Source organism: Lepidochelys kempii, chromosome 9, assembly GCF_965140265.1.
Source record: "Lepidochelys kempii isolate rLepKem1 chromosome 9, rLepKem1.hap2, whole genome shotgun sequence".
Classification (NCBI taxonomy): domain Eukaryota; kingdom Metazoa; phylum Chordata; order Testudines; family Cheloniidae; genus Lepidochelys; species Lepidochelys kempii.
Window position 1 is genome coordinate 89,367,964 of NC_133264.1, and position 13,309 is coordinate 89,381,272.

The window sequence follows — 13,309 nt, forward strand, 5'->3', positions numbered from 1 at the left end:
GCTCATAATATGAAGATCTGCACAATCTAGCATGAGTGGCATCTCAGTTGGGTAGGGCTTGGTTTGTGGTTGGGGCTTGGCAGAGACCCACTGCTCTTTTCCCCCAGTTCTGCCCCTGCCCGTCTGCCTGTATGAATTAGGGATTTGAATGTGCTGATGCACACCGTTAACCAGTTTTCACATATGTGCATGGAGCTGTTAGCTATGTATGGATGGGATCTGTGCACCCAGTGTACCAGTGTCCGGAAAGGGCCATCTTTTAGAGTGTAAGGGCTGGTCAGTCTGCATGCCAAGTCCATCCCAGCCGACTCTGCTGAGACAGCCAACAAAGGGGTAATTGGGCGAATGGTTTGTGATCCAGGCATCTGCCCAGTAACACCTGAACTGAGTTTCTTAAAATAATTTTCAGAGGGTAACAACTTTCAGACATTATTGACCTGGGCTGGGCTCAAACCATTAACTTTAAGTCTGTGGTCCTGGCTGTACCGAGAACTGCATGCTTCTGAACCTAAGTGGATTCTCATTTGCTGCAATGAGACTCCATGGAGATACAGGTGGCAGGGATCTGTGTTCCATGCAGGATTGGGGCCTTTGCCTTAAAGATGAATGGCTCACCTCCCATTGCCAGTTCACACGCAGAGGACAAGCAAAGCTTTGTGCATCCAATCTCACTTGTGAAGCTCTAAAATGGTTTTCCTTGCCAAACTGCACTGTAAGTTCATCTCTAAAGCCTGTCGAGCTTTGTGCAAGCACAGACAGGGCTGTTTTCTTGGCTGGCGAGGGAGCTGGGAGACTGCATCTTAAACAGCAGAATTCCCAGGATTGGACATTGTGGGTACATCAGGGATTGTTTATAAAAGTAATAAAACCAAACAACTCAACAAAAGGCAATCAGAATGTGAGGAACGTGCCAAAACACCCCTAGCCACACTGCTGAGATCTTGGCTAAACTCCTGACATGTGCCTTTCTAACCCCCAAGCCTAAAAAATCTGATTTACATCACCCTCCCTCCTCCCTTGTGTCAATGTGGCAAGCAGTCTCATTGAAATTGACATATTTGCTAACCCCACTCAGTTCCTTTCCTCTCCCCCCCATGGTTCTCATGAGCTGCAGCACCGATAAAAACCTCTTTCTTGATCTGTGATTCTAGTCTGTGATGAGGATTGCTAGTGCGAGATGTAGCATGCTGGGTAAATCATGTCAGGCCTGGGATGATTTTGAAATCTTGTCTCGTTTGGTTTTGTGCCAGTTGTTACTTGGGGCGAACTTCATGTTTCATCTTTTAGGATTCCAGTTTCGCGTCTCTTTAAACTCTTCTGCGGGTTTATGGGTTTTTGCCTTACCCCAGGGCATGTAGGGCAAAGGAGGAGGAGAAGAGGCTGAGAATTTGGGAAGGGTTGTTTGGGGAGAGGAAAGACGCAGGAGACTTTGGAGGGAGGAAAGAGAGAAGGGAGGCATTTCAGGCAGGAAAGAAGCTGAAGATTTGGAGGAAGGAAAAAGAAAGAGGGGACGAGGGTGTGGTGAGAAGTGAGTAACAGCACAGCAGTATGGGGCAGGAGGGAGGAGAGATGGAGGGATTGGGCAGAAGAAAACAGGAGAAGGAGGAGGTTTGGGAGACAAGGAGGAGAGACTGTGAGAGAAAGAGGAGAGTGAAGGAATTGTGGTGAGATCAGAATGAGAGGGAAAGAAGTGATCTGGGAGAAAAGAAAGAGGGGGCTTTGGAGAGGGAGGGACTTCTGGGGCAGGAGAGAGGGGTATGGGTGGGATGGGAGGATGATAGAGGAGAGGCTGGGGGATGAATAGGGAGAGGGGCGAGTGCCAGAGCTGGAGGATGGGTAGGGCGGAAGAAGGGCAGTGAGAAGATTTGGGAAGAAAGGGAACATGAGCAGATTTTTGGGTTGAGGAAGAGGACAGAATGAGGGGAATAATGGAGGGGTTTATGGGGAAGGAGAGACTAAAAGCACCAGCCAAATCTGCTTCTAGCAAAGCCTAGAGGTGCACAGGAGGGGATCTGGCTATAGACTTCCAGGGAGCCTGGAGGAGGCCAAAGTAAGGGTGTGATTTAAAGCCCACTGGAGTCAGTGGGAGTCTTTCCCTGGGCCTCAGCAGGTTTCAGATTAGGTCCGAAGTGTGTGTGTTGGATGAGAAGAGACGGCTGGGAGTCTGATGGGGGTGGGGCCCCATGGTACTGGGAGAAGATCTTTATTCCTCCCCAAACTTTGCAGACAAAACTACTCCACTGGTTGCAGGCCTGACTGTGCCACTTTCAGTTGCTACCACTGAAGGTTATTTGATGTGAACTGGAGGATCTGATGAACTGACTTTTAATCAGGAAGGAATTTATGTAAGAATTGCCTATTCTTCTCTAGATGATAAACAATGCAAAGGGTCACTGCAGTGTGGGGAATGCACGGGAGAAAAATAGAATTGCAAAAAAGTGATGGTTGTTTGACTCTGTCTGTGTGACTCTGTTACTAATGTCAGGCAAATAATTGCAGAGTGCAGTGTAAAATTCTTCTGCAAATCCCAGCGGAGGTGGACCCTATTCAAGTAAAATACCATCTAACACATGTGCATCATCTAGCTTTTTGCAATTAGATTTCTTGACTCTGGGAAGGTTTTTAATGGATCTACAAGGTGAACTTGTGCCCTCAAGGACTGGGCGGGGAAGACACCAGCGAAAGGAGGACACTCAGGCCTAAGAGTAGTAAACTATGCTTTATTGAAGGAAGGAAGAACTTACGCTCCAGTCTGCGCGGGGAGCCCCTAGGACACGCGGAGGGGCTGCAGGGGACTCTGGCCGTTTGGGACAGCTGACCAGGCAGGACTCCACCAGGGAGGAGTCCTCTGCGGCGCTATATTCTCCGTGCTTATCTTGGGGTTACATGGGGTCACAGCTGGCTACATTCTTATACGTATGATTTGTGCTTATTACATAAACTGACTCATTTACAGGCAAAAATATGCTGAGCTATGCTACAATATCTTTTGGCAGGGTCTGTCGGACAAAGTTAATTGAAACTGCCTGCATCCTCTGCTTACCTCCAGTCACATACTCAGTCCACCACTTAGCTCCTCGCCAATCTTCCGCAACCTTGCCCCTACAGTACTGTAGCACACTGAACTGCAAACCCTACCCTGTTAGAGGTGCAATCCACTGTACTGCATTTTAAATTGCACTGAGGTTTAAAGTACAGTGCACGGGATTACATTATTGAATAGTATTTATTTTACTCTCATATTAGGGATGTCTTGCCTACACATCCCACAGTTAGCTGTGTGAGTGTTTGGCTTCAGGAGCATTGGTTTCCTGCAAGGTAACCTTGATCCAGCCAGGTGCAGAGAGCCTTCAACTCCCATTAAAGTTCATGTGAATCAAGGATATTCAGCACCTGGCAGGATTGCGCCCTAACAACTTTGGCAGGCAGTGAGGTGCAATTTTTAAACCTTCTACAGGAGTGTGCTGTGTTTTAAAACATGGTTTTTCCCCTTTAGATGAAACATTAAGGCACTCACATTACTATGTCACATTATGGGCTGGTCTACACTGGAAACTCACAGTGGCATAAAATCCACCCCCCTGAGAGACGTAGCTATGCCAACTTAACACCCAGCAGTGCTAGGTCAACGGAATAATTCTTCCATCATCCTAGCTACCTCCTCTCCTCTCCAACCCCTACCCCTCGTGTGGAAAGTTAAGCATCTGCATAAGTCTCTGCAGGATCAGGGGGTCCGCACACTCAGAAGAGTTTACAGTAACTATATATCAGGATTTTCCCACACCAGATCCATGAGCCAGCCTAATTTACACATATACAACTCAGTCAGACTTGGCCCCTTTGCTACACCATTGAGTCATTGGCCTCCCACCTTTGTTCTGCAAAGTCTTGATTGCCCAATTATTCCATTTTCCAACAAACATCTTCACCCCTTCTCTCCTGCCACTCCTTATGCAGGGGAGGAGCTCTCCCTAAATAACCTCATAGCCAGCCCATTGTCCTCTTTCAAGTCCTTAAACTCCTTTCTGCCTGGATGCCTACAAAAAGCTGGACAATGGGTAGGCAGCTGGTTTGCTGAGCACTGTTTTTCCAGCTGACCCGTGTTCCATTGTCTCCTCATGCTCTCCTTTTCTGTTTGTTGTATCCCTGCATTGTCTGTGGTCTCCCACTTAGTTTGTAAGCTCTTGGGGAAGGTACTGTCTCTTTGTTACATGTTTACACAGTGCCTAGCACAGTGAGGTCCTGACCTTTAGATGCTACTATAATATCAATAATAATCTGCCAGTTTAGACAGCTATTCCAAAAAAAGGTGCAATCCATGTTTTTTTAAAAGTAAATAAAGTTTGTATTTTAGCAGAGAATGAGCTACATTCCCAACTGCCCAATCTACAGGGGCAAGTTCTCAGAGACGTAGGGATATTATTCCTTGTGTCTCCAGGCCTGATCTATCCCATTGGACTCAAAGGGAGTGTTTGCTTTGATTTTCAATGGAGTCTGCCTGCATATAGTTCATTTACAGGGTTAGGACCGAAGAGCCCAATCCTGTAAGCATGCATTAGAGAGAGGATTTACAGGACTGGCCTCTACAACCATCAGCAAAAAATGAAAATAACATATGCAAGGTGGGCATATGGGGCATTGGTGTGAAATAAATTGATGGTGAAATAAATTCTCGGGGGAAACCGAGATACCTAGTGAACACTCAGCAGTTCAGTTATCATTATTTTACTACACAGCTGTGAGAAACGAACAGGATAAAACACAAATCTCATAAAACATGACTGGTTTTGAGTTTTACTTATGAATATGAAGCTCAGGCCAGGTTTGCCAGCAGCTTTGCTGAAGCTCCCAAACTTCTCAAGCCAGACTGGGACGATTTATGGTTTTACATTGACACCAGTGATTCCTTGCGTGGTTTTGACACAAAATCAGCAGAAGCCTTGGATTTAGAGAAAGATTTGCTTTGAGATTTGGGATTTGTTTGAAAGTGAAACTCAGAGTGGAATTTGGTGGGTGTAATCACAAATGGATAGAACCTGGGTAGACTTTGCACCAGCCCTTCCTAAAGGAAACACCCAAGTTTTACCCAGAACTAGTTGAATATGCTGAATCTGAATGTTTCCTCTTCTCTTTAAAGCTGTCCTAGTCCACTTTAAATTCTAGAGGTTCAAGATGGGATCCAAATGAAAAACTCTGGATCCAAACACAGTGTTACCGACCCCAAGAACCCACAAATCATGAGTCATCCCAAGATATTTAACAATAAATTTGAAGTTATCTTTACTTGACTTCTGGATTTTGAGATTTTACCTCCCCACTCTCAAGCTTTTCTCTGCAGCATTGGGGGCTAGAAACTCAACTTATTTTTTAAATAAAAGCTCAGAGTCTCACCTAATCACATAACTCCAGGAGCCCAGACATGTAGAAAAACGGGAAACAGGGCAAGTACCCTGAACTTTGGGGAAGAAAGTACTGGGAGTTGAACGCCACATGTTTCTCTCATCTCTGCAATGAGTTTTAAAAAACCTCAGATCTCGCCAATGCCCCTAAACCACATGGGTGTGAGCTGCAGCATGTGACCCAGCCCTGGAGCCCCGCTTTGCAACTGGCCCGTCCGCAGCGCTGGCTGGAGCCAGAACGGAACACCCCAGAACTCTGGGGATCAGCAGGGCTGAACCGTGCAACGATGACCTGCAAATGGAAGAACGCTTTGGAAACAACCTGTCCCAGCGAACGGGATGGGATCTGTGACGGCCGGGCTCCGTGCAGAGGCCACTGGGCATCGCTGCCAGGTGGCCCTGCACTGATTTAGCAGGAACTAGCCATTGCTGTTACTGGGCTTGTTAATGGTTCTCTGGCTGCCCCCCTTCTCCCGCACTCGCCCACCCGATCGGGACCTTTGCTGAAGCCCCGCAAGCCCCCGGATGCTGCTGGGGCCGGGAGGGGGGGGGGGAAGAGACACTGGCTGCCCGCCGGGCTGGCACCCCCGGGCCCTCCTCCTGTGGTGGGGCGCAGGATCCCCGCCGAGCTGGGCAGGGGAAGCCTTGCGCAGGCGCCAGCGGCCGCCTCCCGAGCAGCTGCCCCGGGCATGGCCAGGCGGGCTGCGCTGGGGGACGCGGCCGCGGCTGGGCGCAGAGGGCCGGGGAGGAGGCGCCGCGCTCCTGCCTCCTAGGCGCTCGCTCGCCCCCGGGGCCCGGCTGGGCAGCGCAGCGGCAGCCGGCAGCATGCGCCAGTCCCTGACTCCGCAGCGCTCCAGCGCCGTCCCCCTGCCTGACTCCGCGGGTAAGTGCCCCCCGCCGGGCCGGGCGCTGCAGCGGGCAGTGCCGGGGGCTCGGGGCGCGGCGGGATTGCAGGCAGCCCCCTGCCCCTCGCCCGCTGCCCGCCCCGGGGAGGGCACGTCCAGCCCCGCTCCCCCTGCCCCGGGGCCGGCTGGCGGGTCCCCTGGCCGGGCCGGCGGCGCCCTCGTTGCTCTGCCCGGGCGCCTGGCGCTCTGGGGGAAGCGGGCAGGTCCGATGGCAGCCGGGCGAAAGGCGGGTCGCTCAGCTCCCCGCAGCGGCCCCCTCTCCCCCGTTTACACCGGCAAGGCCCCGCTCCTGCCAGGGAATCGGGTTGATGCCGAGAGAGAGGCGTGGGGCCTGCTGCGCGGTGCAAATCGCTGGCAGTCGGCGGGGTTCCCTCCCTCGCCTTGCGATGCGATGCGATCCGGCCTGGGACCGGAGGTTCCGTCTGCGGCTGGCGCTTCTGTGAACGCGCCAGTCCAGGGGCCCAAGCCCCCGGCCCCTTGCACAGCCACACCAGTGGCGGCATGAGCAGGCAGCAAGTGGTTCAAATCATCCTTTTCTCCAGGCTTGCCTCGGTGGGGCTTCTAAACTTCTTGTTACTGGCCACATTTTGCAAAGCGTTGGCGAGCAGTGGCTTCTCTTTACGCTGGCGCTGGCCGTCCCTCCCTCCTGCCCATTGGTAGTGCCCACAGAGGATTTTTTAAAAATCTGCACATTTTTAAGAGCAAGTTTAATCATTTGGTTCTCGAGCATGGCTCTGAAATCCATTTTCCGTTGAATATGGTGTCTAACACAGGACAATGCAGGTTTACAACAAACACTGTATGGTTAGGTAGCTTCCCGTTTGCAATTGGAGCAGCATGTTTCAGGAAATGTTGCAGAATTCATAGCCTCTCTCCAAGCGCTTTCCCCCTTATCTCCCTAATTTGGTGCGGAGCAGGAAGCTAATGTGTTTTTCAGCCTTTTTATGTATCAGGAACACTACCTGCTCTTGCTCTATGCTTTAATGAAGCGCTAATTCTGGGTCAGGTTCTGCAGTGATGGGGAATGCTGTAGACTTGTTCTTGAGAGCCGCTGAATATATAAAGATTGTTTTGTGCAAGCGGCAAAGAGCCCTGTGGCACCTTATAGACTAACAGACATATTGGGGCATAAGCTTTCGTGGGTGAATACCCACTTTGTCAGACACATGTAGAGCGCCTTGTTTTGTGCAAGGTTTGTTTGAAAGGGTGTTTGTGCAGAAGTCACAGCTCAGGGTACAAGGTGGGTGACAATGTCTTACAGCGGTAAAAGTAGCTTGTGCTAGAGATATTGTGAGCCTGAGCCAGATAATAACAATACCTTTAAATGGCATACCCTTCCTTTTTCCGTCCCCTTTTCGTCCAGTGAGCTGGCCCACACTAGACGTCCCGCCTCCCCCCAAGTATCACTTTTGGCCATATGCTTTCATGGGGCTGTTTGGCTATTTTGAAAGAGATTTTTTAAATCTATTTAATTTATCCTTATGAGAATCATGACAAATAAATATATTTTTCATGCCTCTTTCTTGTTTTAGAGGAAGATATGCTTTAATGCGGTGATCACAAATCTAAGTATGTTCAATTAAATAATTGCACAAAACCACTAGTACAATTCTAAATAAAGGAAATGAATGGTAAAAAGGCTTAATGACCAAGGAATAAGTGTTAAATATGTGCTCATTGTGTGCCATCTTCTCCACTTCTGATAATCATTTTATCTTTTAGTCAATGGTCGAATGATATACACATGACAATACAAATAAAGATAAACTACCCTAAACTTTTAAAAGTGACCTAAGAAACTGGTGTTAGCTTGTTTCTTCCAGTGGGGATATGTGTTATATATTAAAGAGTTGTGAATATCAGGACTCCTAAGGTTTAAAATGAATTATCTTTTTGAAGGACAGACGTATTTTAAATACGTTAGCAAAACGTACAACACAAACAGCACTGATCTCTATCTCCTCCTTTCTCCTTCCCAAAACAATTAAGCATGCATTCAAACCCATTTGCATGCTATTTTATATATTAAACCACTTTAAGTTTACATTCAAGCTAGCTTGTGTATTAACCGTTGATTAAAGTTGGTTAATACAGCAACTCTGTATGAGACAAAATGCAGGACTAATTTAAGTTATTCTTTTATAAAAGAGTTGATGGCATTTTTTACTTTTCTTTCCACAAGCTCTACCCATTTGGCTAAGTTAAACCTGTAAGTCTTTGAGAATTTGAGGTATCCATCTGGAATGTAAATTTATAAAAATAATTAAATTGGGATTTAATAAATAAAATACAAACAATGGAGCATTAGGGAAAGCTAAATTTTAGTATTTGTCAGGCAGTAAATACAAAGAAAATGTTCTCCTTAAAAGTCAACAGATTTGAAATGCTTTAGCAGGGCATATTTTGCATTGTTAACTTATTTGACACATTTAGCAAAATACAAAACAGAAAAATACTTAGCCATCTATACACATGCACACTAATTCATCCTGTAGCCAATAAAAGCCAGGGCCTGGTGATAAGATCTGGCCTGGATATTAGGAGCCACTTTGACTATCTTTGAAGGAAGTGGCTTTAGGGGAAGCTGTTTGAAATCTTTTTTTTTTTTATTGAAGCAGTTTTGTACCTGTTCTTTGTTCGTTAACGTTAGCGTGGGTAAGCACTTGTACTAGAGATGCTCTCCCCAGTCTCATGCTGTTATCTCATGAGGCATTGTTCCCCTGAGTTTTTGCCAATCTTTCAAGGCCTTTTTTCATAGGATATCAGAAATATTAAACAAATCAATAACGTTAACAAAGGAGGAATGAGCATCCACCCTGGAGCGGAACTCATCCCCCTACCACAGTGACAAATTGTGTTAGTTCTGAAATGTACGGTATGTAGAAACTTTTTTCCCTAGTGGGTGGCACTTTCAGACTGCTTTTAAAAAGTTAAAGGACTTCACTGAAGTTGATGGCTCCGGGGGGGGGGGGGGGGGGAGGGAGGGAGGGATGCCAGTGTGTGGAATGGTGAAACTACAGGAAAAGTTAACTGGTCAGTGGTATGCAGAGCTAAGGGCCAAATATTTGTAGCTGGCTGGCTGTCGCTGTGCATGATAACTGACCATGACGTCTGCAGCTAAAGTTAATTCAATCAGCCTGGAACCGGAATATTACTGGTATAGAATCATAGAATATCAGGGTTGGAAGGGACCTCAGGAGGTCATCTAGTCGAACCCCCTGCTCAAAGCAGGACCGATCCCCGACTAAATCATCCCAGCCAGGGCTTTGTCAAGTCTGACCTTAAAAACTTCTAGGGAAGGAGATTCCACCACCTCCCTAGGTAACAAGGTATTATTCCTTGATCCTGCAACCCTTACTCACATGAGTAAACCTGATTTACGTATGCAGTCCCAATGAAATCAGTGGGAGTCAGAAATACTTGCACAAGTAGAGGTGACAAAATTGTGATCCCAGTGGCTGTTCAACAAGATGCTGAAGTGTGTGGTACGGCGATGTCATCTGATGCAATGGGACGCTGATCAGGCTGCCCTGATGTCACTGTGTGTAGGGAGGGAAGAGGGAACCTTAAAGACTTTCTGTAATACACAGTGAAATGCAATGTACTGGTCAGTGACCATTTGAGAGATCTACAGAAAACTGGTTTCTTAATGGAGGTGGCCTTCTTAAGGGCTTGTCTACAAACACAAGGTGTTCCACTTTCACTGTATAAGTAGAGTTAAAGCAGTACAATCCATCTTGTGAGCATGCAGTTTTCCTAGTATAAGGGAGTTTTTTACTGGTATTCCTGTATGGGAAGGGGAATAAACTGTACTGTTAAAAGGCACCTTTATATTGATAAAACTGCATCCATAGTAAGGGTTGTACCAATGTAACTATTTAGCTAACAAATCATACCCCTAACCTACATCGTTATATATCAATACAAAATCTTTATATAAACCATGAAGAAAAGCTAATTGGGATTACATCTGGTGTGCCTGGGGAATATGGCCTCAAGACAGAAGGCTGTCTCATAAGGCTGATTGCTGTATAGGTTTCACTGTATTTAAAGTGAGGGGGGGGAATGGGGCGTGTCTGGACCAGCACTTCTCTGTCTCTGTATAGGGAGCTTTGAGTGTGGGATTCTCCTCTGTTAGGCTGGTCCTTTCTTCTCCCAGCAGATTTAGCAGTTCCTCTGGGCTGGTTCTTTATAATACCAGATGGAGACTATTGGGGAAGCCCTTAGAATGTTTAGAAGTTGCTGTTTGGGTGATTCTAAGAACCACAGACTTCACATAACTTGGATTTAGAATCACCCCGACAGCTCCCAAGAGCACTTGCAATCTAGAAAGCCAGGCAGGGGAACCTTTGGAAATATGTTATCCTGCTGGCTGGACTTGACTTGTACTCAGCTATGTTTACATAATTTATAAAATTTAATTAGAAGAATTGATCAGCAAAGTGATTTAAACTTTGCAAAATATACATTGAATAAGTAGGGTTAAAATAGTGTTTGAACATCACAACTGGTTTTCCTGCTGGCAAAGGAATCATTACTTTATATTTACACTCTTTCAGGCACCCTATACATATTTAAACTTATTTTTAAAAAATCTAGTCCATAATCTAAGGATTTATAGGCAGTTTATATACATTTTAATAATCCACAAATTCATTTTACAAACAGCATCTAAAAATACCAGCAGCTTAGTTATAGTTTAATATTTATGACCTGGGATGAGGAAAAATGGTTGTTATTAATGCCCATTTACATAGAAGATTGTGGATACCTGTATTTATTATCATGTGATGAGATCACCTTTTAAATACTTCACTTTTAAAGTGTATGGTGGCTGTTTAATTTAACAAAAGCAAATAGACTAAATAATAATTTATTTAATACATGTACTAGTAATAAAATAATATTAATTGTCACAGACATTAAGGGCTAGATCTGGTGTAAATCAGCATAAATCCACTGATGGCAAATGAGCTATGGAGATTTACACCAGCTGAGATCCATCGCTATATATCCAAACAGTGAGAGATATAACTTAATTCCAGACCTACAGTGGTTCATATATTCAGCTAAAGTGAGAAATGGCTGACGGAAATAAAAAAGAGCTGAATATTACATTGTCAGAGAGAAAATCAAGTTTTGACAGCATGTGGTGGTGGGAGGGTGACCAGATGTCCCGATTTTATTGGGACAGTCCCGATATTTGGGGCTTTATATGGGCTCCTATTACCTGTCACCCCCGTCCTGATTTTTCACACTTGCTATCTGGTCACCCTAGGCGGTGGGAGGGGGACTTCGGGAAATGGTTGCTGTTCCCAGATGGAATTAGCGAATTCTATTGTGTATGTGTGTTTTTAGGGTCATTCAATAGAAGAAAAAGAAATTCCCTCTACGTAACTGTGACTCTCCTCATTGTGTCAGTATTAATTCTTACGGTGGGCCTAGCTGCTACAACAAGAACCCAAAATGTGACTGTTGGAGGTTATTACCCTGGGGTTATTGTAAGTATAGAACTCGTAGGTAGGTCTAGAAAACTTATTGCCTACAAAGTCGTTTGTAATGCTGCAAATGTTATAAAAGGGTGACCCTCTCCTAAATACTAACGTCTGCTCAGCTACTTTATTGCCATTTATTATGTATTATTGTTTTGCACATTCCAACTCATGTCCATGTGAAAATCCCATCCAGTCAAATTGCGGTCTTCTCCAATCTAGGCTTGCGCAATAATGATATGTTGATCTACACAGCTCCAAATCCTCCAGATAAATGTGATTTTTGGCTGACATATGGTTTGTTGTAAAACATTTTTAGTTTGCATAAGTCTGATTCATCCAGTGTGGGGTAAGAGAGAGATGCCAAAAACAGCTGGGAAATCAAGGCCCAAAACATTAGTTCCGCTGAGCTCATGTGTGTAATCGTGTATAAAGTTACATTCAAAGTTGTTTACAGGGTCACAGCCCCAGACTGGAAAAAACTAGGAACAGTTGAAGAAGCGGAAAGAAGTTAGTGCTAGATTTCTTCATTTTACAAGCTGACAAGGGATTGATCCATGTCAAAACTGTTAGCATGCCAATTTCTATTTTAAAATTAAAATGGGAAAATAAGATCCTATCACAGACCTCTTGAAAGTCATTCATAAAGCGTAAACATTTATTTAGTGATGGGAATATGATTTTGGAGCCTAAACACTTTGAAGTTCTCTGGTTGGAAGCCAGAGCTGATTGCTAGCGATTGAAAGTTGTTACCTTTTTACAGCTGTCTGGACTATATGAGGAGTGTTGTTAATCTCAATAGAGTTTGTACCTCCAATGAAAAAGTGTCTCCATCAGCAAAAAAACCAAAACCCTTCACTGTTCCCATTGGCACTCAGATTCTTGAGGGCACTGATTTAATTAACATACTCAGCGTAGCAGGCAGGGCCACCTGACTATTCAGATTGCATCCCTGCCTGTTAGTTTGTTAATCAGCTGGATGGAAATGTGCGGTGACCTCACGTACCTTTCTGCACATGAGAACATTGTAATCTGTTGCTGCGTTATCCAGTACATACTTAAAATAGCCAGTGTTTCACAACGCTCTGGAGTTTCTCTTTACTCCTTCAAAGAGACTGCTGGAAGGTATGCACATGCTATGAGATTTCCCAAAGAAGCTAGCTTCTATAGCTCCAGAGGAATGGCTTCGTTCTGATTGTAGCACCCTGGGAAAGTCTTGTTCACACATTTGAATTGCAATAGAACATGCCGAAGTGCAGATTATTCAATGCCCTTGTTATGGCAGAAGACGAAAACCCTAATCCATTGAGTTAACAATTAGTTTTTTTCTGAAAACAGGCGAGTTTTTGGCTCTGTTTGGATATTTTTTCCATAAGGGACTCATTCGGTCACATTCTATTCTTAGTCCCATTGATTTCCCTGGGAGATCTGTGCAAAGATCAAAGGTAGAATTGTTTCTGTAGGAAGTCATCGTTAAACACAGACATATTAATAATACTTAGCACTTTTCATC

General features: G+C 45.3%; 1 protein-coding gene across 6 annotated transcripts in view; it reads left to right on the forward strand.

Annotated features, from left to right (window-relative positions):
• Positions 1-6,045: 6,045 nt before the first annotated feature.
• Positions 6,046-13,309, forward strand: part of TMEM255A (transmembrane protein 255A) — a 58,939-nt gene continuing 51,675 nt past the window's right edge. For 5 of the 6 annotated variants that reach the window (XR_012160987.1, XR_012160988.1, XM_073361313.1 and 2 more), the window contains exons 1-2: positions 6,046-6,282; positions 11,663-11,805. Coding sequence is in view for 4 of the 6 variants with exons in the window: in XM_073361313.1 (XP_073217414.1) it covers positions 6,225-6,282; positions 11,663-11,805 (201 nt within the window). In the remaining 2 variants the exon portion in view is untranslated. The remainder of the gene's footprint in view (positions 6,283-11,662; positions 11,806-13,309) is intronic. The other variant, XM_073361315.1, reaches the window with a different exon arrangement.